At 41.6% G+C, this 27,681-nt stretch overlaps 1 protein-coding gene across 6 annotated transcripts in view; it reads right to left on the reverse strand.

Moving 5' to 3' along the window:
- The window catches only part of UTRN (utrophin), a 683,920-nt gene that overhangs the window by 258,653 nt on the left and 397,586 nt on the right, over positions 1-27,681 (reverse strand). For all 6 annotated transcript variants that reach the window (XM_040429574.1, XM_040429571.1, XM_040429568.1 and 3 more), the window contains one exon: positions 9,709-9,881. In XM_040429574.1, the coding sequence (XP_040285508.1) occupies positions 9,709-9,881 (173 nt within the window). The remainder of the gene's footprint in view (positions 1-9,708; positions 9,882-27,681) is intronic.

Here is a 27,681-nt window from a genome sequence, read left to right on the forward strand (position 1 = left end):
TCGGGTTTTCTATTCTATGCTCGCGCCTCTATCATTGCATTCTAACAGCTATAACATTTTTATTAATCAGTCAACGTAGCCGTATGAAGGCTTCTTTTCAGCTGTGTTGTATTTCTAAATGGCACCATTTCGGGTACATATAACTTTGATGGAAAGTGGAAATGGAAAGAAAACAGTGATTCTCCATGTTAGAATTACAGCAGCCTATGCAATGGTCCACCAATCTTTCTCGCTTCGTAAATCATATAAAACAAATGTGCAAAATACAGTTGAGATGGTATTTAACGCCACATAAGATGAATAGAAGTGATTCAAATAATAGTGATCAATGTTGGCAGAATTGTGGGTTGCCAGGCTCCCAACTACATATATGGTGGCGTTGTCCAAAGTTGATACGTTACTGGGAAGACATCTATGTATTAATCTTGAGCTTGTGCCAGACTAGTATCTCCCCTATGCCAGAGCTTGTTCTGCTAGACTTAGGTTTGAACCGTATTCTGCCAAGATGTGTTTAGTTAACAGAGTACTCATTGCTACCAGGACATTGATAATAAATAACTGGAAGAGCGACCAAAGTCCAACCTTGGAAGAGCTACGAGGGTTGTCCAATAAGTAATCTACCTAAAAATGAAAACAAAATTTTCGGAGGAAATTGAACTACTTTTCAATGTAATCCCCCTTGACTTCAATACACTTATTCCACTTCGCTTCCAGTGATCAGATGCCCTCAGAATAAAAGGAGAATTGTTGCTGCAGCAGGAACCCTGTTACCACCTCTTTGACTGCATTATCATCAGAAAATCGTTGCAAATATCTCTTTAGGTTCAGAAAAAGAAAGTAATCAATTGGAGCTAGGTCTGGATTGTAGGGTGGATGATCAAGCTCCATGAAGCCGCAATCCCTGATAGCAGCTTGTGATTTGCGAGACTCTGTGAGCGGGCGCATTCTTGTGAACCAGCAACACACTTGCCGACAACTTCCCAGAACATTTCTCTTTGATTGCCTTCATTGTTGAAGCATACGTGTCTCTAGTAATTGTTGTGTTGTATGAATTCTAGTAACAAAACATCTTCTGTATCCCAAAAAACTGTTGCCATGATCTTCCAGCTGACTGCTGCACACAAATTTCCTTTGGAGTTGGTGACCCCTTATGCTTCCATTACATGGACTCAGAATCATGGTGCTTCGACAGGTCGGCCTAAACAGAGGGACATCTTCAATTGATTCCCTACCCCATTTAAACTGCTTGACCCCAAATTTTACTCTGTAGTAGGAAGGTGCATCATCACTATATACAGAAATCATCCTTTTATGGATTTCTTTGGGCTTCTTTTCTTCCTTTGCAAGGAATTTAATCACGGAACAAAGCTCCAAATCCCTCACTTTCTTTGTAGACCCGCACTGTACTGCACTTGCCATCCTGTCACTTCCAGTGCTTTCATCATACTGAAATTCTACTGTGTGTGTTACATGTCCAGACATGTCTCAACCTGCACAGACAAGCTCAGCTCTCTATCACTGACAGAAAATGCTGGGGTAAATAACTTATTGAACACCCTTCGTTATATATAGAAGGTTTGGATGCAAAAAATACATTCCTAGTAAACTACTGGGAGATATGGCAGGAGATTAAGTCCTAGACATGATGTATATGAATTGATAACTGTGATTTAATAGTTGTCTCTTTCATCAAGAAAGGTGGCATATAATCACTAACAATATGCAGATGGTCTAGGACAGTGGTTCTCAACCTGCGGAACGTGGTACACACCGCAAGGTCAGGGGATACGCGGGACTGCCATAGCATCCAGCAATGCATCACTGCTGGTTGCTAGAGTTTCTCAAAATTTAACTTTATCGCCGTCCTCAGGACTGCAATATGGTTGAATGCTGAGGTGGGGAGATGTCTCCCTGCCCCGTCGCTCATTTTCATAGGCTACGGGCCAGAGGACAGTGCAGATGGTGTTATGAAATCATCATTGCGACCGCCTGAGCCGGGCTGCAAGTAGCAAGACACCTATGTCCTGCACAGCATCGCAGGTTAGTATTTGCATTTGTTATATTCATTTGGCACCTAGCGGAAGCATGCTGTTGGGCCACTATAGGGGAGGTCATTATTATAACTGGGTGGGCACTATAAGCACATTGGTACTACTGGGGGCAAAGTAAGCAGACATTCTTTCTACTGGAACTGTGCTGTTCCAGCCTTTATTCTTGTATTCTACAATTGTGTTTGCATTATATTATCATTTACTATGTTGTGTAACGCTGCCACCCTGTGGTTATTCTTATAATACCATTTATAGTGTGTTATGTAAATTTCCATTGCATTGCTCTCCTCCCTCTTTTGTGACATCACATCCTCTGTAAGGTCCTTCGTACTTCCTCTTTGTGGCAGACCTTCAACCTGGTGAGAGCTATTCTTTTTGACCTCTAATATCCTCCCAGCATACCCTCATTTCCCTGCATTTGTTTTCAAGGCAAATCAATAAATGATCAAAGCTTCACCATTGTATTCTCCTCACTGGATCATCACATGCAACTGGTGCCTATATCTGGAGATATTAGTGAGTTCAGCTATCTACCATTGCTTGTACAGGGGCTATCACTCACAACCAATCAGGGGATAATCTCTAACGTACATCTGTGGCAGAATAGGAACACATTATGGAGGCTTTATTACTACTGGCGGTACTATAAAGGGGCATTCTTTTTTCTCTACAGACATATTATGGGGATTTATTACTACTGAGGACACTATAGGCATTATTACTTCTGGGGCATACTGTGGAGGCTTTATTACTACTGGGGGCACTATGGTGAGCATAATTACTACTGGGACACACTGTGGGGGCCACTACAGGGGCATTATGGTGGCCTCTATAACTACTGGGGCACTATAAGGAGCATCAGTATTACTGGGGCACTATAAAGATGGGAATTATTACTGATGGGGTCAATAATACTACAGGGGGCATTATGGTGGGCTCTACTACCACTGGGGCACTGTAGGGGGAACTACAGAGTAAGTCAAAAAGAGTGGTGCAAAATTATAGCCTCTTTATTAATAACTGAGAGAACATAACACAAATTTATTAGGGCTACTTTCACACTCGCGTTTGGTGCGGATCTGTCATGGATCTGCACAAACGCATCCGTTCAAATACAACCGCATGCATCCGTTCAGAACGGATCCGTTTGTATTATCTTTAACATAGCCAAAACGGATCCGTCTTGAACACCATTGAAAGTCAATGGGAGACGGATCCGTTTTCTACTTTGCCATATTGGCTCAGTTTCATCAGATGGACACCAAAACGCTGCAAGCAGCGTTTTGGTGTCCACCTCCAGAGCGGAATGGAGGCGGAACAGAGCCAAACTGATGCATTCTGAGCAGATCCTTATTCATTCAGAATGCATTAAGGGCAAAACTGATCTGTTTTGGACCGCTTGTGAGATCCCTGAACAGATCTCACAAACGGAAACCAAAATATACACTATCTATCCAAGTTTTATCTCTACACTACAAATGTTCGATGTGAGCTGCACTGATGATACAGCAGATGTCTAGGTGGTAGATCAGGTCTGACCAGACATGTGACAGTATATCCTCAGATATGAACTCCACTTTTTCAGTGATGCGTCGTCTCAGGTTGTCCAGATCCTATGGCTGATAGGGCAGATACGCAGAATTCTTGACATAGCCCCATAGAAAGAAATTACAGGGTGTTAGATCTGGTGATCGTGGTGGCCATTGGTGAATCATTTATTCCAGCACAGCCGATCCGACTTTGAAGTAGAGTTTAATTCAGGTATTATCAAACATCTAACTGGAAATGATGGGGAGCACCATCCTGTTAATGACTACATTTGGCAGATCTTACTCTGAGGCATAAGCCATTTGCTTAACATTTTCAGGTAGGAGTGGCCAGTGACAATATCCTCGGCAAAATAGAAGGGACGTAGACTTTGTGTCTGCTCATTGCACATATTATGTTTACAATTTGGGAGAGTTCCTCATGTACTCGATAATGGTATGTGGGTTTTTTGAGCCCCAGATTCTAACATTGTGGCAACTGTCCTTTCCAATTAGGTGAAAGGTACCCTCATCTCTGAACACCAGCTTATCAGCGAATTCGTCCTCTTCCAATCGTCCCTGCAAGTCAGTGTAAATGTCCTGGTGTTTCAGTTTGTCATTCAGTTTCAGCTATTGAAAAATTTGTAGTCTGTATGGCTTAGGGTACTTTCACGCTTGCGTTAAAATCTTCCGGTATTGAGTTCCGTCACAGGGGCTCAATACCGGAAAAAAAACGCTTCAGTTTTATCATAATGCATTCTGAATGGAAAGCATTCTGTTCAGTATGCATCAGGATGTCTTCAGTTCAGTCATTCTTACGGTACTTGGCTGGAGAAAATATTCTCCGGCCAAAATTCTGGAACACTTGCCGGAATGCCGGATCCGGCATTAATTTACATTGAAGTGTATGAATGCCGGATCCGATACCAAGTGTTCCAGAAAAACAGATCCGGTCTCCCGATCTGCGCATGCGCAGACCTTTAAAAATGTGAAATAAATAAATACCGGATCAGTTTTTCCAGATGACACCGGAGAGACGGATCCAGTGTTTCAATGCATTTGTCAGCCAGATCCGCATCCGGATACAAATGCTATCCGTCTGCATACGGATTTCCGGATCCGGCAGGCAGTTTCGGCGACGTAACTGCCTGCCGGAATCCAACAACGCAAGTGTGAAAGTACACTTACAACGCAGAAATTTTCAGAAGATACGCTGCACCATGGTTTGTGGTACTTCTTGTTCCATACAAGTCAGCCTGATCGACTTTCTAGGACTATGCTAGTACACAGTTCGAATCCTGTTCACTGTGTCTTCCGAATCTTTGGGGGCCTAGACTTTTCCCCTGACATAAACAGCCACTAGTTTTGAATTGCTTCACCCTACAAGAAATGCAATTAATATGCGGAGCACATTTTCCAAATTTATTCAGAAAATTAGAAATTTCGCTGTACTGTCACAACCGATCCTGTTCTTGCAAATTACAACCATGACATAGTATCATTTACGTTAAAGGGAGTCTGTCACCTCCATATGGCCATATACAGTGCTTACATGGCTCTGTAGCACACCTATACAGGATTGTAACGGTACCTTTGTTCTTTTCTTTAGACTTGCACCAGCAGGAAAAACGAAGTTTAATTCATATGGAAATGAGCACTCGCAAGTGCCCAGGGGCGGTGTTCAGTGTGTAAGTGCCCAGGCTGCTCTGCCTTCTTTTCACTTTACTCCTCCCCAGCCTCTTCCTTTGCCCGCCCTCCAAGTCTCTTGCCTCATCAATAGGCCCGGACTTGGAGGGCGGGCAAAGGCAGAGGCTGGGGAGGAGTAAAGTGAAAAGAAGGCAGAGCAGCCCGGGCACCTACACACTGGACGCCGCCCCTGGGCACTTGCGAGTGCTCATTTGCATATGAATTAAACTTTTTCCTGCTGGTGTAAGTCTAAAGAAAAGAACAAAGGTACCGTTACAATCCTGTATAGGTGTGCTACAGAGCCATGTAAGTGCTGTATATGGCCATGTGGAGGTGACAGACTCCCTTTAACAACATTATTACTGGCAGGAGCACTATCTGCTGGGCATGCTGGGCATAATTATAATTGAGGGCACTGTGTGGCAATAATTATTAAAGGAGGCACTATCTGTGTGGTACTACTATTTTCAGGGGGGCTATATAGAAACATAGAATGTGTCGGCAGATAAGAACCATTTGGCCCATCTAGTCTGCCCAATATACTGAATACTATGGATAGCCCCCGGCCCTATCTTATATGAAGGATGGCCTTATGCCTATCCCATGCATGCTTAAACCCCTTCACTGTATTTGCAGCTACCACTTCTGCAGGAAGGCTATTCCATGCATCCACTACTCTCTCAGTAAAGTAATACTTCCTTATATTACTTTTAAACCTTTGCCCCTCTAATTTAAAACTGTGTCCTCTTGTGGTAGTTTTTCTTCTTTTAAATATGCTCTCTTCCTTTACCGAGTTGATTCCCTTTATGTATTTAAAAGTTTCTATCATATCCCCTCTGTCTCTTCTTTCTTCCAAGCTATACATATTAAGGTCCTTTAACCTTTCCTGGTAAGTTTTATCCTGCAATCCATGTACTAGTTTAGTAGCTCTTCTCTGAACTCTCTCTAGAGTATCTATATCCTTCTGGAGATATGGCCTCCAGTACTGCGCAAAATACTCCAAGTGAGGTCTCACCAGTGTTCTGTACAGCGGCATAAGCACTTCACTCTTTCTACTGCTTATACCTCTCCCTATACATCCAAGCATTCTGCTGGCATTTCGTGCTGCTCTATTACATTGTCTTCCCACCTTTAAGTCTTCTGAAATAATTACTCCTAAATCCCTTTCCTCAGATACTGAGGTCAGGACTGTGTCAAATATTCTATATTCTGCCCTTGGGTTTTTACGCCCCAGGTGCATTATCTTGCACTTATCCACATTAAATTTCAGTTTCCAGAGTTCTGACCATTCTTCTAGTTTTCCTAAATCCTTTTCCATTTGGCGTTTCCCTCCAGGAACATCAACCCTGTTACATATCTTTGTGTCATCAGCAAAAAGACAAACCTTACCAGCGAGGCCTTTTGCAATATCACTTATGAAGATATTAAACAAAATCGGTCCCAGTACAGATCCCTGTGGAACCCCACTGGTAACATTACCTTGTTTTGAATGTTCTCCATTGACTACAACCCTCTGTTGTCTGTCACTCAGCCACTGCCTAATCCACTCAACAATATGGGAGTCCATGCTCAATGACTGCAGTTTATTGATAAGTCTACTATGTGGGACAGTGTCAAAAGCCTTACTAAAATCTAGATATGCGATGTCTACTGCACCTCCACCGTCTATTATTTTATTCACCCAGTCAAAAAAATCTATAAGATTTGTTTGACATGATCTCCCTGAAGTAAACCCATGTTGTTTTTCATCTTGCAATCCATGGGATTTTAGATGTTCCACAATCCTATCCTTTAATAGGGTTTCCATTAATTTGCCTACTATTGATGTCAGACTCACTGGTCTATAGTTGCTCGATTCCTCCCTACTACCTTTCTTGTGAATGGGCACGACATTTGCCAATTTCCAATCTTCCGGGACGACTCCTGTTACTAATGATTGGTTAAATAAATCTGTTAACGGTTTTGCCAGCTCACCACTAAGCTCTTTTAATAATTTTGGGTGTATCTCATCAGGCCCCTGTGACTTATCCGTCTTCACCTTAGACAGCAAACTTAGAACATCTTCCTCTGTAAAGATACATGCATCAAACGATTTAATAGTCATTCTTTCTAGTGGAGGTCCTTCTCCTTTTTCTTTTGTAAAAACTGAACAGAAGTATTCATTAAGGCAGTCGGCTAGCCCTTTATTCTCTTCTACATACCTTCCGTCCTTTGTTTTTAATTTAGTTATTCCTTGTTTTAATTTCCTTTTTTCATTTATATATCTGTCTTATCCCCTTTTTTCATAGACTGAGCTAGTTTTTCTTCTGCCTGCGCTTTAGAAGTTCTTATAACTTGCTTGGCCTCTCTCTGCCTAATCTTGTAGATTTCCTTATCTTCATTGCTCTGGGTTTTTTTATAATTACAAAATGCTAGCTTTTTATTTTTAATGATTTGGGCCACTTCTGCTGAGTACCACATTGGTCTCCTCCTTTTTTTGCTTTTACTGACGAGTCTAATGCAATTTTCTGTTGCCTTCAATAATGCACCTTTTAAGTAGTCCCATTTCTCCTGGACTCCATGTAATCCGTTCCAGTCTGATAAGGACTCATTTATGACTAATTTCATTTTTGAAAAGTCTGTTTTTCTAAAATCTAAAACTTTTGTTTTTGTGTGGTGGGACTCTTTCACAGTTCATATTTTTCTGCAGTATAGTATTGGGGGGCACAGTGGGCACATTGGGGTGGCAGGATGGGATGTTCAGAAGGTGGGAAGGATGATGGAAAAGTAAGATTCTAAGATGTCTGTGTGACAACTTCTGCAGGGATGAGACATGGCTGAAAAATGTCATCATGCTGGTCTGGCCTCAATGGAAAAGATGAGGAAAGAAAACATCTATGCCAGAGGAGATATCAATGGACGTAATAGGTATTGCGAGGCAGTGGCAGGCCTGATATATGAAGGGGGAAGATATGTGTCTCCTTGAATGGTGCAGGAAACCTATTAGAGATGTATGTTAGCATTTGCTGTGGTTTCGCCATGATCACCTGGCCTGAGGTGAGGCCAGGTGCGATAATCACTTAGGGATAGAGCAATCCTCAGAGTGTGTGGGGGGGGGGGGGGATGGAAAAGGAAGCCTGCAGAGACTCTGTATGGTCCCAGCCAGGAGGGCTGGGGGCCACAAGGCTGAGGAAGCCTGAGTTTTGGGGGGCCCAACGACGCCTGAAGAAAAGAGGTGCCTCACGGTCAGTGTCGGGAGGACTGCTGGACCATATCCCCCAAGGTATTGCGTGGCCACCGTCTGTAGGACTGGTAGACTGAGATCGCAATGGGTTGCATTGGTCACAGATAGGAAGCTGTCTGACCGCATACCGCAGTGTGAACACTGGCCTAGAGGTGAGTTAGGGGGACCTCTGTATGGTGAGTGCCTGTTGATGTAACACGTTGTGAGTTGAAGCTGTGTCTTCATTGAGCCAAGTGACGCCAAACTTGAAAGTGTGATGTGCTGTGTGACAAATAAAGCACTGTTTGAGCTTGAAAACCCCCTTTTTGATGAGAAGTCTGTCATTGCAGACTCCCTGTGAGAGAGAAATCTCTTACATTTACCACTGTTCACTTTCTTGGGGATACTTTGTTGTCAAAGGGGAGTACTTGGAGTGAAAAGGTTGAGAAAGACTAGTCTAGGAGATCTGGCATCAACAGACACTTGACTACCTTGCATACTGATGTGAGTCAACTCCTGCCCTAAACCGCAGTTAGTCATTTTGGTCAGACCCAGCAGTTGATTAGGGTCCATTCACACGTCCGTTTTTTCTTTCCTGATCTGTTCCGTTTTTTCTGGAACAGATCTGGACCCAGTCATTTTCAATGGGTCCTGGAAAAAAACGGACAGCACAATGTGTGCTGTCCGTTTCCGTTGTTCCGTTCCGCATGTCCGTTTAAATATAAAACATGTCCTATTCTTTTCCTGAAAAATCGGATCCTGGTACAATACAAAGTCAATGGATCCGCAAAAAACTGAAGACATACGGATGTCATTCCGTATGTCATCCGTTTTATACGGAATCCGTTCCTGGAAATTACATTTAAATTTTATTTATTTTTTTCAAGAAATCCAAACAACTTTATTTGCTTATTGAAATTTATACATGTTTCCGTTTTTTGCGGATCCGCAAAAAACGGATGACATACGGAAACATTTTCAGGAACAACGGATCCGCAAAAAACGGACAGAAAATCGGATTATAGAAAAATACTGACGTGTGAATGTAGCCTTAAAATGTGATGACCACAAATTTATATTATTGTATGATATACTTTGACATAAATTATGGCTTTCTTTGGTCTAACAATCAATGCTATTATCCGTTCCATACTGGATTTCAGATTCATTGTATAAATAAGACTAAATCAATCTTTCTGTACTCTCCAATTCTTAATTTTATGAGGAAAACATTATTTTTTACCGGATATTTGATGACTTGGACTTTAAATCATGCCAGCGTTGATTCATATCATCAAGTCTATGCTGAAGCAATGCTGCTTCCTCTGATGTTCCCAAAGCTTTCACCATCTTTTGCCTGTTCCCATCAATGCTCTTGAAAATGTCATTATGGGCATCAATTTCTGCTTGAATGTCCTGAAATATAATACAAACAAGACTTACTACCCTGGAAAAACAAAGTAAAAATGAAACGGGAAGTCAAAAAATTTAGCAATATGATATTCTGTATTTCAGAGAAAGGCATGTTCATGAACCATAGCTGAAGACCACATTCACATCAATGTTGACCTCTTGTCTATAGGAAATTCAATTTTCTCATAAAAGACAAACCCATTTATTTGGCGGATATCCCATCACTCCTCAATGAACTGAAAAGAAAAACTAAACTATTTTGCTGAGATAGGACATTCTACTTCTAACAAGAACAATTTGATGTAAAATAATCTTGAACCCACAAACCAGATATGGTTCCACTAAAATATATACCATTAAGGCCCCCTGCACATGGCCGTTTTTTTTTCCCGTTTACTGGCCGTTTTTTGCGTTCTGTATACGGAACCATTCATTTCAATGGGTCCGCAAAAAAAACGGAATGTAGTCCGTATGCATTCCGTTTCCGTATTTCCGTTTTTCCGTTCTAGAACATGTCCTATTATTGCCCGCAAATCACGTTCCGTGGCTCCATTCAAGTCAATGGGTCCGCAAAAAAAAGGAACACATACGGAAATGCATCCGTATGTCTTCCGTTTCGTTTTTTGCTGAACCATCTATTGAAAATGTTATGCCCAGCCCAATTTTATCTATGTATATACTGTATACTGTACATGCCATACGGAAAAACGGAACGGAAAAACGGAAACACAACGAAAACAGAAAAAGGAACAACGGATCCGTGAAAAACGGACCGCAAAACACTGAAAAAGCCATACGGTCGTGTGCAATAGGCCTAATACTGCATCAGCAATCATAATATGCCCTATATACCAAACATCTACTTGCTTGTGACCATTCTTTACCATGATATCCTTTGCTAAGGACTTAAAAATGGCAAAAAACATGTCAACCAACCAATGGCTCTTGGGCAACCTACATTTGACTCCCCACCTGTTGGTAACTGCAGATGCTATTGTGCACTAGTTGCCCCGGAGCAGTTATAGCCTTACTGGAACCAAGCAGTTAGTAATAGGGTAAAACCCATTGAATTCAGTCATATCATTATTAGGCTGGTTCCCTTTTAATACTCAGCACATTTCAACATCATTTGCTGTATTGGACAGTGGCTTGAGACCTACAAAAGTTAGGAGACCACTGCTGTATAGAAGTTTAAGAACATAGCTTCACAGCAAATCAACGCATGGAGCGGTGTGGAGTACATAAGTATACGGTAGATCTCTTCACAGGCGCCTCGGCTAACGTCTCTGTAAACTAAGTACATCTAATAGCTAGTAGTTCAACAAGCTTGAATAATGACAGAAATTAGAGCCCATTTTGAAAGCACAGCAACATTTACCACTAAAGACAGTTTTATGTATTTTCCATATTATGACTGTCAAGATACAAATAGATAGAACCGATAAATGGCACATGGACAAATCACTGTGTGAATGAGATTTCCATATCACGTTTACATTCTTTCCTTTGAAGCTAAGCTTGAATTACTCTTCCATCTTAATTTCTGCCACCTTTACTAAATACCCTTTCCATCAACCTACCACTCTATCAGTCATATTTCAACATCAAAGCATACCTTTCATAGTTTCTCATTTCATCCACTTTTGAACAAAAAATACTTTCCAGGATCAGAATCTCAGTACAAATAATCGGTGATGTCATATGTAAAGGTATCCCACTTTCATCATAGTGTAAAAGTAAAAAAAAAAAAGTACTACAAAGTTTAGAAAGTCAGCAATGGAGAAAATATAATATTCTAGGTATTACCCTACAAAACATTCATCTCAATTTTTTCTTGCTTGACAGATAAACTTTTTTTTGGACCCATAAATTCCTCTTGTGAAGACCTCTGATTTTCAGTGGACATGGGACTGCTGCTTTTTTCCAAAAAGTAGGACTTGGTCTAAAGGTATGTCCAGGAGGTGCAGCTGGCTGCACATGCCCAAACCAGGTCCACACATTGCATGATTTTACTGCAAAATTATGTGATCATTGTCTGCCACCATTGTCTGCCAACGAGTGGTCGTGGCCAGCCGTGTCATCTGGCCTACCCTAAGGCCTCTTTCACACGGGCGTTGCGGAAAAATGTGCGGGTGCGTTGCGGGAACACCCGCGATTTTTCCGCGCGAGTGCAAAACATTGTAATGCGTTTTGCACTCGCGTGAGAAAAATCGCGCGTGTTTGGTACCCAAACCCGAACTTCTTCACAGAAGTTCGGGCTTGGGATCGGTGTTCTGTAAATAGTATTATTTTCCCTTATAACATGGTTATAAGGGAAAATAATAGCATTCTGAATACAGAATGCTAAGTAAAACAGGGCTGGAGGGGGTTAAAAAAAATAAAAAATCATTTAACTCACCTTAATCCACTTGCTCGCGATGCCCGGCATTTCCGTCTGACTCTTTTACTGTATAGGACCTGTGGAGAGCATTAACTATAGTTTAAGGACCTGGGATGACGTCACTCCGGTCATCACATGGTACGTCAAATGATCTTTTACCATGGTGAATCACCATGGTAAAAGATCATGTGACGTACCATGTGATGACCGGAGTGACGTCATCCCAGGTCCTTAAACTATAGTTAATGCTCTCCACAGGTCCTATACAGTAAAAGAGTCAGACGGAAATGCCGGGCATCGCGAGCAAGTGGATTAAGGTGAGTTAAATGATTTTTTATTTTTTTTAACCCCCTCCAGCCCTGTTTTACTTAGCATTCTGTATTCTGAATGCTATTATTTTCCCTTATAACCATGTTATAAGGGAAAATAATAAGGTTCGGGTCTCCATCCCGATCGTCTCCTAGCAACCGTGCGTGAAAATCGCACCGCATCTGCACTTGCTTGCGGATGCTTGCGATTTTCACGCAACCCCATTCATTTCTATGGGGCCTGCGTTACGTGAAAAACGCACAAAGAGGAGCATGCTGCGATTTCCACGCAACGCAAAAGTGATGCGTGAAAATCACCGCTCGTGTGCACAGCCCCATAGAAATGAATGGGTCAGTATTCAGTGCGGGTGCAATGCGTTCACCTCCCGCATCGCATCCGCGCGGAATACTCGCTCGTGTGAAAGGGGCCTAACTGTGACATTGGCTATTCTCCGTATTAAATAACATCCGACAGGTCTCTTTTTGTAAAAATTTGTATTTCCCATAAGACAATAATACTGGAAAATCGTATCCTATCATTTTGCATTGTGTTGTTACTCTGTTATTACTCAGAAATATTTATGAACAATTTAAAAACTGGGAGTTATCAACTGGGGGGGTGTCACTGCACACTCTGACATTGTCCAATCAGAGCTGACAGTGCCCAATTGTGTAAGGACACACCCCTTCTTGAAGGAATAACAAAGGCACGACATAGCACAGAATAATAAGAACGGACGCTCAATAAGTATTATTTCATTGGGAATAAAAGTACTCACTAAAACAGACCGGTCAGGAAAACTGACAGATCCACTTTAGGCCCCATGCACACGACTTGATTTTTGGTCCGCAGCTATAATTGTTGCAGATCAGATCTGGACTCATTTCAATGGGGCCGCAAAAGATGTCCGTATGTCCATTCCACGGCTCCGTAAAAAAATAAAACATGTCCTATTCTTGTTAGTTTTACGAAGAAGAATAGACATTTCTAACATAGGGTGGGACATGCGGAAAGAGGAAATGTCGGATGCACATGGCCAAAATCCATGTTTTATGGATCCGCAATTTGCAGCCCGCAAAACGGATAAGGACCTGTGCATGAGGCCTTAACTTAGACGTTTTGTCCAAAAAGGGGCATATATTGCTGTATTTAATACTGCAGTTCAGAACCATTATATATGTCTATACCACTATATATGATATATATACAACCGTATACAGTGATATGGCTACACAAATTTTTTTAAATTCAAATTAAAGGGACTCTGTCACCACTTTCTAACCCCCCCTTTTAAAAGTATTGTTATCTCCATGGCGCCCCTGTGATTACAAAGGTGTTGTTAGAAGATAAATTCGCCGTCTCCTTTTGATAAAAAGAGCTTTTATCTAACCTGTCAATCTTCTTGATAAGGTGCCCAGGGCGTTTCTGTTGGTCTCAAGCTGCCGCCCGCCGCCGCCGCTGTTGGTGCCCAGCTCCTCCCCTGATGCTTTCAGCGCCGCCTGAATGTAATGAAATACGCCTCCGGCTGTCGCTCAGTGCCCCCTCCTCCTTTTCAAAGATCCCGCGCGTGCGCACAGGCCTGTGCCTGATGCGCCCGTGCGGACATTTACAATCAGCCTCATTGAGCGAAGTGCGCATGCGCGCACTTCGCTCAACCTCCTCATCAGACGAACACTGCAGCCGGCCGGCTGCAGTGCTCGTCTGATGAGGAGGTTGAGCGAAGTGCGCGCATGCGCACTTCGCTCAATGAGGCTGATTGTAAATGTCCGCACGGGCGCATCAGGCACAGGCCTGTGCGCACGCGCGGGATCTTTGAAAAGGAGGAGGGGGCACTGAGCGACAGCCGGAGGCGTATTTCATTACATTCAGGCGGCGCTGAAAGCATCAGGGGAGGAGCTGGGCACCAACAGCGGCGGCGGCGGGCGGCAGCTTGAGACCAACAGAAACGCCCTGGGCACCTTATCAAGAAGATTGACAGGTTAGATAAAAGCTCTTTTTATCAAAAGGAGACGGCGAATTTATCTTCTAACAACACCTTTGTAATCACAGGGGCGCCATGGAGATAACAATACTTTTAAAAGGGGGGGTTAGAAAGTGGTGACAGAGTCCCTTTAAAAGCAGCACTGAAGAGAAAACCTGCCAATGACGTGTGGGTTTGTTTTATCCAAAGCGATTACCATTTGTATAAAAAGATCTTAGAAGAAGAGAAAGAGCCAGCCTAGTGGAATTATTCATGCTACAAATCTTGTAAATCCTCATCTCCCATCACATTTCAGGAGGACCCCTGCCTACTAGAGACAAACATCAAGAGCAGGATGTGATAAGTCACATACCAAACTGATGAGCACAACAAGGCAAATGTCCACATTTTTTGTTTTACTAGGAGTTAGAAAAACAGATATAATGTCCTCATTAATCATGCTTACAGTAATCCACACATTCCAGCATCGAGGTCCTAAGTGAAGCTAATTCTGACACGATAAGTAATACTTTATTCTGTGAACACACAAAAAGCAGGATCATAATATTCTCAAGTCTACACTGCGCCTTTCTTATGGCAGCCCTAATCCATCCGCATTTCACAAACGTCACTTCTAGAAAAAAATAAAACATAAGTCATCTAAATTCTAAAGAATAAGATACAAATGATAACATGAGAACTAAAAGAAAAATCTACCAATAAAATAGCTAACGTCATAGGAACATGTCAAAAGATTTGATTGGTGGAGTCAACCGCTTAGGCTAGTTGTACATTTGGCAGGCTATTCCGGCTTAGAACAGCCCGCCGGATTTCTCTGTACTCCGGCACTGGCGGAAGCTACAACGTTGCCGTCAAACCTCATTAACTGTAACTGGGACCAGTGGAGATCCAACTCGGCAAATATGCTGAGAATTGGCCGAACAAAAAGCGCTGCGGTCCTATCAGTGATAGCGGTCAATCACTTATTGGACCGCCTAAAATCCCAGAATGAGCAGGAATTGACGTGAATAAATTACAAGTTATAATGAATCTTTGCACACAAAACTATATATCGATCTGCTCAGTTCCTCCTGCTCTACATGCTGCCTGGAGATCCCACTGCATTTATAATGGGAGAGGTTCACTTTAAAAAATAAATAAAACAGGTTTTCATTTGGAAAGCAGTGGAGATCTGAGCTTAAAGACTTGATCGCTGTGATCCAGTAGTCATATATTCCTTTGATTTATCTGAAGTTCTTTGGGTGGATTTCTCCTTTAAAGGCAAACACTTTACAATTCAGAAGGTACATGCACAAACAAAATTATGTTGGTGCCCATCTATGTATTACATGAACAGCCATTCATTCGAAAAGGCTGGAAAGTAATGCTACATTTATCCTGCAGTGTCCGGTGCAGAGGTAACTTTCCTTTGCAATAACTGTTGATTGGCAGGCAAGTTTCAATTGCCTTTAAGGTTCTTCAGAATGTTTATGGCCTTCCTTAAAGGGGTTGTCTAGGATTTTACTATTGATGGCTTTTCAGAGTAGCTCTGGTCCTAGAAGTCGGTGTAGTGGACGATACTGGTTACTGCGGCACTGCTCCTATTAAAGTGAATGTAAATAATACCTACTGTACACAGTGGACAGAGCTGTGTAGTTCTCGCACTAACTTCCACCACCCAAGCTACTCTGAATCAACTGATTGGTAGGGGTGTTGGATTCCCACCGTTCAGATATTGATGGCCCATCTTGAGGATAGGTCATCAATGGTAAAATCTTGGACAACCCCTTTTAATTGTATAAGCTGGTAGTGTTGTAAACACCACCATTTAATGGGGTTGTATAAAAATATTTTCCTAAAGACTGGAAGCATTATACTCATACTCATCCATAACATACACTCAAGCCTCCGCCAATCCAGTGCTGCCGGTCTCCGTTTACTTCTGGGAACTGTGGCCACAGCTTAAACAGATGAGTATATGTTGTTTTATTAATTCAAAGTGCTCCCATTGTTTAGGCAAACATTTTTATTTAGTGGACAACTCCTTTAAAAGGTGTTTTCACTGAAATTATTTTATGGTATGCCAATCAGACATACAGCAGATCTTCAGAACACTGGTCCTTGTTTCCTGACCTCAATAGGAAAGTGGCCATGCATCTACATCTTTAATGAACTGCATTCTCTCACACATGGTGGTGACTACACATATGTGACTACTAGGGATGAGCGAATTTCATATTTTGAAATTTGTTTTCGGTTCGTGTTGTGGTATTTACTGAATTGCGTTATAGATTCCGTTACCACAGACCATAACGCAATTCCTCGACGAAATGCATAACGGAATGCCTTTAGAGGCATTTCGTTATTCATTCCGTCATAATAGAAGCCTATGGCCTGCATAACAGATCCGTCCGGTGGAGAGGAGTCCAGCACAACGGAAACCGGACGGGTCCGTTATGCAGACCATAGGCTTCAATTATGACGGAATGAATAACGGAATGCCTCTAAAGGCATTCCGTTATGCATTCTGTCATGGAATTGCGTTATGGTCTGTGGTAACGGAATCTATAACGCAATTCAGTAAATACCACAACACGAACCGAAAACAAATTTCAAAATATTACATTCGCTCATCCCTAGTGACTACTGTAGCTCAAATGGTGACCACCACAGTAACAATCATTCTTGAAATGTTCATTATCTGAACAGCGGGATGTACCTGGGCCACAAGGTCAGCATTCCTACATGCTATGACCTTTCATACCATCTACACAGCACTACTGAGATGTCTCAAGTAAAAGTCCCATATGTTAATTAGATTCAGTGTTACACACAGTGTTAGCGCATGTTCACATCTGCGTTGGAGGGTCAGTTTGGGGTTTCAGTCACACATTTTGTCAAAAATAGCAGATGGAAAAGTCCTACATGCAGGACTTTTTCTCTACTAAAAGTGCGTTCTCCTAAATGAAAACTGAGCGGATCCCATTAGAATTAATGGGTAGTGTTGAGAGAACTTCTGTTTTCAAGTTCGGTGTACAAGGTTCGGGTTATCTAACAATTCCGTTAAGGATTCCGCTACCACGGACAATACGTTTTATGGTCCATGGTAGCAGTATCTATTATGGAATTGTTAGATAATCCAAACCTGAACCTTGTACGCCGAAGTTGAAAACAGAAGTTCACTCAACACTATTAATGGGATCTGTTTGGCAACCCTTCTGTAGGGTTGTGTTAAATCTGGCACTTCTGTTGCTTCTGTTGTTCATTTTGGTTCTTATAATGGAGCAGAAGATCGGAAATAAAGAATGCTGATATGAATGAGCCCTTACATTTAGCATTAAAGTGTCCATAGTTAGACATTACTGGTTTTAACTTGAATCCAGAAACTTACTCTAAAGATAATAATCCCGTATACTCATGAACGCAACGTCCATCGAACGACTTCAGCCATAAACAATATGAATTTGACGTCACTAGATTTTCCCAATTATATACACGTAAATATGTACGGGTATTGCTAAATTGCTAAATGAGGTTTTAATTGTCCTTATGTGCAGGGTATAACAAAAGGCAATTTTCTATCACTCTGCCAGCACAAAGGGGATCAGCTAATGTGTGATCTGGATAAAAAGAAAGCAGCTTCTATCTATATGCACAAAGATTCTTAGCTGAAGATGCCTCCAATGAGATAATGTTCATGAGTCAGCTATCTACTGTTGTATCTTTCACAGGTTAAATGTAAATCCCATATAGTTGGTGTCTGTGATACAAAATAAAGTTCAGACCATGGTTTTGAGTCATATCGCTCCGACAAATCAATTATTCTAACACTGAAATTCTCATGAATTGGGCAATAATTATTCAAAACTTGGAAAAGTTGTATTAACATAGAAATGTCAATCAGAACAATAAAATCCAGCTCTGATAACGACACAACACTACCCTAATCCACCGACCCAATTATTAGCTGTGGCATGGACCTCGGCGGTGTGGACAGGTAACACCTACAGTTGGTGATTGGTTGCAGCAGTCATATTTTATATTGACACGTCATTGCCAGAGCAGGAAACACAAAGATCCATGAGTGATCGGCACCAGAGTGCCAGGGGAGTGGTAAAGTATTACTCCTTTTGTTGTTTTACACAATTGAAAGCTATATTTTTTTTTTTAAATCATGGGGTTTGAAAAGCCCTTTAGCTGCCTGTTTCATATGAATTTGTAATACAGTACAGACCAAAAGTTTGGACACACCTTCTCATTCAAAGAGTTTTCTTTATTTTCATGACTATGAAAATTGTAGATTCACACTGAAGGCATCAAAACTATGAATTAACACATGTGGAATTATATACATAACAAACAAGTGTGAAACAACTGAAAATATGTCATATTCTAGGTTCTTCAAAGTAGCCACCTTTTGCTTTGATTACTGCTTTGCACACTCTTGGCATTCTCTTGATGAGCTTCAAGAGGTAGTCCCCTGAAATGGTTTTCACTTCACAGGTGTGCCCTGTCAGGTTTAATAAGTGGGATTTATTGCCTTATAAATGGGAATGAGAAGGTGTGTCCAAACTTTTGGTCTGTACTGTATACATAGGCTGTCCATCTATATAAAGGGGTTGTCCAGATTTTTTTTTATTGATGGCCTATTCTCAGGATAGTCCATCACTAGCTTATTGGCATGGGTCAGGTACCCCGCACCCCCACCCATCAGCTGTTAGCTGTAACCTCAAGTCGGTGCCAGAACTACACAGCACCGTCAACATGGTAATGGTGGGAGCTCACTACTACAGCGCTGCTCCCATTGACATGAGGGATTTTCCGAGACTTTAATCGTCTGGATAAGTCGTAAGTATCTGAATGGTGGGGGTCCAACCCCCTCAGATAAGCTGTTTGAGATGGCAGCGGCTTTTCCTAACTGTGTGATGACACGTTCTTCGGTCACATGGCCTAGGCGCAGCTCAGCCCTATTGAAGTGAATGGGGTCGAGCTGCGATACCAAGCACACCCGCTATACTGTGTACGGCGCTGTGCCTAGTAAGCATGGAGAAGGCCGCGGTGCCACTGCGAGCACTGGTGCCTTTTCAAACAGCTGATCAGCGGGCGTTCCAGGTGTCGGACCCCCCACCGATCAGATATTGATGACGTATCCAGAGGATTATTGTCACACTCAGATGGAATGACTGTAGAACATTTGGTCATAGCATACTTGCTGTGTTCATGGAAAGAAATACAAAGTGTGATTGAATGGTTACACTAACACTGTCACGTTGAACATACCATCCGATCTGTGGGTAGCATGTTATATATATTTACCGTTACTTGCATTTACTCATTTTCAGTGGGTGGTCCTACTCATGAGAGAACATACAGAGAAAGCTGTCAGTCACCACCCACTGGACTCTTAGACCTAGACTGAGCAGGAAACAAATAATAAATGACCACTTCTACTGAATCTCTATCCACAAAACTATACACCAGTCTTCTCAGCTCCTCGTAATCTTCTGCCTGCAGTTCAAACTGCGTCTTCAATGTGACAGACAATCAGCGCTGACACTGTCTCATTGTACATTGACCATAAACACAGAAGCAAAGTACAGACCATAAGACGGATGCTTGAAAGCTCATGTAAAAAAATTTAAGAATGCAAAAAAAAGTAGAATAGTAAAAGTAACTCAAATTGCATCTCGTATATAAAAGCACAGTGCTGTACACTGAATGTACTGACATCAATCCCACCGAGGCTCCTCCTCTATAAATGTGAGGATCACAGAACCTGACGTAACTGGAATCCAATAAACCTACGGTTTTAGTGTGTTTTTATGCAGTGAGGGGAGAAATCATAGAACCCATGGGAGAAGATACAAACTCCATGGAGCTGATGATTTACTGCAAACCAGGGGACAGCAATGCTGACCTTCTATATCAATATCAGTATAATATTAGTAGTGGCATCGCGAGAAAATTCAATTTCCCGCGAAGCTAAATTTCCTTGTGCTTCGTAGTAACTAATCGATTTTCCCTGAAATGGGCTAAAAGACCAAAAAAAAAAAAATCATACTTACCTCACCCGTTTGAGCGCGAAGAGCCGGCCACTGCCATCTTGATTGACGATCCCATGCAAAATCCCGGGCTTGGTGACGTATGATGTCACCACGCCAGCCGACATGGTGACATCATCAAGGGCCATGTGAGATTTCAATCAAGATCGCTCGTCGCAATCCAATATGATTTTATTGATTTTCTTTTTATTATACACTTTAGTATTAAATTAGTTTTCTCAATCAATGATGAATGCGGCATCTGAGGGGTACAATGTCGGGGAGCAGCGCAATCGCCGTTCCCTGTCATTGCACCCACTACTTACAAAGAAATGCACTTCGTGATGAAGTTATTTGTCACAAAGCAAATTTTTTTGTAACATTCCACAAAGCAGCAGAATTGAATCACTAAATATTAGTATAGTCTAATAGAAAATTAAAACCTCCTTGATATGCCTTACTTATACTAAAATATTGCATTTTTTATTCATTTTTGCAGTATAGCAATAGCACTTTACCATCTAGCAGCTTTATACGTCACCAGAAACAACCACACAAAACTCACTGATCTAACTCACTTTCAACCATCATTATCCTGGAAATCACTCCGTTTTATCTTCACCCAATGGACTGTTTATATAATGATGATGGTTCTCTACTAATTATATACTTGTAATTGCTTTGCATCAAAAATTAGACAGCGACGTACATACCGAATGTTCCATGTCACATAATATGCTTAGCCAAGATCATCCTAGAGTAATTGTTCTCTGCAATCATTAATTAAAACCAAACGTACGCAGAATTATTCGCTAGTATATTCCAGTGCCATTTAACATGCATTTCCGCAGTGCAAATTAAATCCTGATAAAACACCATTTGCCAGATTTATCTGTAGAAGTTTTTGTTAGTAAAAAAAAAAACAATTAAAAAACAAAAAAAAGCTGGACAAATCCATCAGATTAAAGGGGTTGTCTCACCTGAGGCATTGAAGGCATATAGGTGAAACGCTGGGACCAGCACCTATCTCTACAATGGGGCCCCCAAAGTGAACGAGAGCAAAATGGGCATACTGTGTGACGGGGACCCCCCCCCCCACACACACACTAGTGGGACCTTTACTGCAGACTGCTGACAATTCATTCATAAACTTTTCATAGGCACAACATAAAGACATAGGACGCTCCAGAATTGCTAATACATTGGGAAAGCAAGCAGTAATTGAAACTGAAAGACAGATAGTCTTTAATAAGCCTACTCAACCTTGGTCCTGCTTACTGATAAGTTGAGAATTCAATTTTGCAACCACTTGTTTTATTCTCCCAATGCATATCAATGAAGCTAGTTGGCAAACTGTAATAATGAAAAAGAGTCTACTCTTTTGTGCCTACAGCTCCAGTGTTGACATACAGTACAGACCAAAAGTTTGGACACACCTTCTCATTCAAAGAGTTTTCTTTATTTTCATGACTAGGAAGGCATCAAAACTATGAATTAACACATGTGGAATTATATACATAACAAACAAGTGTGAAACAACTGAAAATATGTCATATTCTAGGTTCTTCAAAGTAGCCACGTTTTGCTTTGATTACTGCTTTGCACACTCTTGGCATTCTCTTGATGAGCTTCAAGAGGTAGTCCCCTGAAATGGTTTTCACTTCACAGGTGTGCCCTGTCAGGTTTAATAAGTGGGATTTCTTGCCTTATAAATGGGGTTGGGACCATCAGTTGCGTTGAGGAGAAGTCAGGTGGATACACAGCTGATAGTCCTACTGAATAGACTGTTAGAATTTGTATTATGGCAAGAAAAAAGCAGCTAAGTAAAGAAAAACGAGTGGCCATCATTACTTTAAGAAATGAAGGTCAGTCAGTCAGTCGAAAAATTGGGAAAACTTTGAAAGTAAGGGCTATTTGACCACGAAGGAGAGTGATGGGATGCTGCGCCAGATGACCTGGCCTCCACAGTCACCCGACCTGAACCCAATCGAGATGGTTTGGGGTGAGCTGGACCGCAGAGTGAAGGCAAAAGTGCCAACAAGTGCTAAGCATCTCTGGGAACTCCTTCAAGACTGTTGGAAGACCATTTCAGGGGACTACCTCTTGAAGCTCATCAAGAGAATGCCAAGAGTGTGCAAAGCAGTAATCAAAGCAAAAGGTGGCTACTTTGAAGAACCTAGAATATGACATATTTTCAGTTGTTTCACACTTGTTTGTTATGTATATAATTCTACATGTGTTAATTCATAGTTTTGATGCCTTCATAGTCATGAAAATAAAGAAAACTCTTTGAATGAGAAGGTGTGTTCAAACTTTTGGTCTGTACTGTATATATCTCCACGGTAACAGACTCCAAACAAACAGTTTGTAGTCTGATCTTGCAGTCATATTCCTATACATCTGTCTCCTATTTCTTGCTGACCACAAACACTTTACATTTCCCACTATGAGCACATACTGTATGGACCACACAGAGAGAGGGGTTTATTACTAGATGCTGCAGGACAAATGCCCTGTGTATATTCTCCCCAATGTCATATTTTTACCAAGGGTTTCATAAGCTGGGCCTGCAGTGATAAGCTGATTGAAGGTCAACTTTAAAGGGGTTTTCCGGGGTTCCTATACCGATGGCCTATCCTCAGGATAGGTCATCAGTATCTGATTGGTGGAGGTCGGGCTCCTAGCACTTCTAATTAACAACTGCTTGAAGAGGCCATGGTGCTCCCGTGAGCGTCACAGCCTCTTCCAAGTCCAGTGACGACACTTTCATCGGCCATATGGCCTACCTGCAATACCAGGCACAGGTCATCAATATAGGAGTCCTGTAAAATCCCTTTAATTTTAAAAAGGGACTGCCTTGGACAGACAACTTAGTTAGTCTGCTATTGAGCAAGAAAATGGTTATGAAAACCAATATTAATGTGCCTTTACTGGCAAGTATGCCAAATTGGAACAATTAGTTAATCGGGAGCAAATGTTTCTATCTATGGCAAGCTTTCATAGAGTAAATAGATAAAAACAATACGTCAAAGAACATTAGAACATGCTGTTATTTTAAGAATGTATTAATATTTATTAGCACTTTATACTAATATTTAGAATAGTACTTTATACTAACACTTTCATCGTACTATATCTGTCCATTAATATATTTTTATGTTCTTCTGGATGAGACCTAATGACCTGAACTAGCTTCATTTTGCCACATTTTAGTAAAGGCTTTGAGCTTGTACTTTTGGTTTGCATCTGTAGCAAGTCCTTCAAGCATGTAGCGTTGCATTCAGAGAATGATCAATAAAGACAGCTCAGGGCATTACAACTAGAGAAGCAACTTTCTGATGGCACATCTATTATGAGAAGCTCTCTGATGTCCAAGCCATTAGCCCATCACTCTTCTTATAATGTGGGATTGTTCAAGTGACTTATTCCCAAAGAGACTTTCACTTTCAAGGGTGAGCATCTGGGTTCTTCATTACAGCCACAGTAAGAGTACTTGAGATGCTCCATGCAGTGCACATAAGCGTGGCCAAAAAGAAAAGTGAAGGAGCAGATGTTTTGTAGGACATAAAAGAGAATTGTACCAGCGTTGCCTGAAGCAACCCACACTGGCAATCTTGCGCTGTATGTGTGTTCAGAGACTTGAAGCAAAAGTATGAATCAAAGGAAGAAAGCTCCATTCATCATGCTATGGATGGCAAAACATCTAGCCCACCATCGTGTTCAAACATATTCATTCAAGTCATTGGGATCTTCCTTACTGTGGGTGGTATGGCTAATCCATTTAAAGACGCCACCTGCAATTACACAATTTTACTTCTGCAGATTTTTCCTGCTGTCATTTATAAATTAAGAAAGGATGGAAAAACAATTCTTTGGCATAAAGGTTGTATACAATATCTACTACTTTGTCCACAGCTATGCACCATTTATCAGTCACACAGTCTACATCCTAGGTTGCCCACCTGTCGTCCAGAAGGTATGTTTTAGAGGGTGCTTCCATTGGCAGCACTGTTTATGAACATAACCTTGGGGGCACTGTAATGTCATTTATTTGAGTAGGGGCTTAGAAACGTTGAGAAACACATCTACTGCACATCATCTGTAGCTCTTCTAAAACCATTGCCAGACCTGACTCTGATGGAAACTCATCCTGTAGCAAAAGTTAGCAGGATATGAATTTTCTGATAGCATGGATGAGTTGCATACACATATATAAACCATCAATACAACAGTGCCTTGACCTACAAAAGCCCAAAGTGTGCATTAACGAAACTACTGACAAATCATTTTGCCTCAGTTACAAATGCTTTATGCTTTACCACAGAAATAGATAAAATGAGTAGAAAATCCAAGAATCACCTGTATTTATGAGTGTTGCTATGTTCCTAGATACCAGGAATACCTAAGGGTACTTTCACACTAGCGTTGTTCCATCCTAGGGGCTCAATACCGGAAAATAACTGATCAGTTTTATCCTAATGTATTCTGAATGGAGAGCAATCCGTTCAGGGGGCATCAGGATGCATCAGTTCAGTCCCTCTTACGTTTTTTGGCCAGAGAAAATACCGCAGCATGCTGGAGTTTTCTCTCCGGCCAAAAATTCGCACAACTTGGCGGAATGCCGGATCCGGCATTCATTTCCATTGAAATGTATTAATGCCGGATCTGGCCCAAGTGTTCTGGCAAAACAGATGCGTTCTTTCCGTCCGCGCATGCGCAGACCATTAAATCTGTGAAAAAAAAAAAAATACTGGATCCGTTTTTCCGGATGACAACCGGAAAGACGGATCCGGTATTGCAAAGCATTTGTGAGACGGATCCGCATCCGGATCCGTCTCACAAATGCATCCGTTTGTGTCCAGGCGACGGAACTGCCTGCCGGAATCTTCTGCCGCAAGTGTGAAAGGACCCTAAGGGTCCATTCACACGTCTTGCAATTCCGTTCCACATTTTGCGCACTTCCGGGTCCGCAATTCCGTTCCCAAAAAAAAAAGAACATTCCCTATTCTTGTCCGCAATTGCGAACAAGAACAGGCATATTCTATTAGTGCCGGCAATGTGCGGTCCGCAAAATGCGGAACGCACATTGCCGCTGTCCGTGCTTTGCGGATCCGCAAAACACGTTGCGGACGTGTGAAAGGACCCTAAGAGTTCTGAACAGTACAGTAATAATGTATCCATAAAACAAGCCAACAGGCGTCTTAAATTACCTTGTCTGCTGTCAACATACAGACAAAAGGCTGAGGCACCAAGCAGGGAAGCACTGCAGAAACTTGAACTTGGTTTTAAGGCGAATTGGAGCACTTAATATGGGAACACAAGTATGAATGAGCAGGAGGGCATGCCATAGAAAACCCAGAGTAGCACAATACTCAAATACTTCACTACTGCATTATATTCAACAGGAATGAATCCAAAGTATTCACTTTGATTAATAATTCTCTATTAATAGGATGTGAAGAATTGTCCCAAACACCTTTATCAGAAGTCTAAGGATTCACTTCAGCAACCCAGTGAATATCATTACTTACTATACATGAACCCATACCTGTATTCTTTCCCCTACTGCATACAGCTAATAGTATGTTCGATTTACACAAAATTAAAAAACATGATTAAAATATTAAAATAAAGTATAAAAATTATACAGATGTATGTTCTCTTCATTCTGTAATCAATGTTACAATGAAACCTGAAGAAATCAAAAATATCCCGCAATCCCTCTCATTTACTATGTATGTGGGAATTTGTATAGACACCTATATACACACTGTTCAGAAATGAGTGCACAACTCATGATAGGCAATTTGTGATTTCGCTCAGTACTACAATCTAAGATACCTTCTCGAATTTCATTAGCAGCTCCTGCAAGCTGAAGTTTATACCAATCATTGTCAGATACATCCCGTGCAGACTACATCTTTCTGGTAAGGTTCCTTTAGGCAGTCTCCAAAGTCTTCAGTAACCTTTTAATTCAAAATCAGCACCCATGTGAATGTTGGGTTTCCATTATACTCTTCAGTCCTCATGTAATGATGTCCTCCATCCCTCCAAAAACATCCAAGGGCTGAGGCCCATTATGCAGGTAAGTTCGGACATGTCTGTTGTGTTATCCAGCCTCCATAATGCTGTTCTTAGTCGAGGCCTACAACTTTCTCTGTTTTGCTCACCTCGATAAGGAGCTGCTGGCCTCCAGACTCTTAACTCCAGGGCTTCAAGTCCAGGATTTGGTCTCAATTACACATGTACAAAAAAATATCCTAGATTGTAGTTGAGGATGTGGAGACTCCCGGAAGGACAGAGAAGTGAATGATGAACAAAAGGATGCATCCCAGAGGTTACTAAGATAAACAGGTAAAGTTGAGGACCTAAGTAGGACATCAGCTTATTACACACAAATATTGTAGAGGACCAATGTTGTCATAGTAATGACTGAGCAACTTCTAGCTTCTCATCTTGTCTAAGCTCAAAGTGGAGTGCAGCTCCTTCTTCCAAGTGCTACAACTTCTTCTCTGGAGCTGTAGATCCCATTCCCATCCCGACTGTATGAAAACTAACCATACTATTGAGGGGAGCTGTTTATTTTTCCTTTTTTTCATTCAACATTCTCCTTTTTCAACTACCCCCATAGCAAGTCTACGATTGTAAAACACTCCCACTTCCTGAGGCCTCACTCTCTGCTCAACTTCTGTGCCTCAGGAGAAAACCGTAGTAGAAAGCTGAAATTGCATGCCCATACTCCCCTCCCTCCCGTCTCCCCTTAAAATAAAAACAGCACAGGGCATGGAAGGGAAGGCTCCACTTTCAAGCTGTGTTTAACCCCTGTGCAATCACAGATGTCAAGTCGACTCCAGTCTTCTCTGGAAAACAATGTAGCGGCAAGGGAAGATTAACTCTCTAATTGGCAGGTGGGTCAGCAACGTAGGAGAACGTGCACTACAACTGCACACAAGCTCAGAGTGGACGCCTACTGTACGTTACTAAAGCACAATAGTAGAACTGTAGTTAGTGCTTAGTTTAAAAGAAGACATCAAAGTCTGGATACAGGAAAAATGCCAGAACTGCCCTGTGTTGGTCTCATGTTCATATGTGCCCGTATTGCTGAGAATGATG

The sequence above is a fragment of the Bufo bufo genome, chromosome 4 (genome assembly GCF_905171765.1).
Source record: "Bufo bufo chromosome 4, aBufBuf1.1, whole genome shotgun sequence".
Classification (NCBI taxonomy): Eukaryota; Metazoa; Chordata; class Amphibia; order Anura; family Bufonidae; genus Bufo; species Bufo bufo.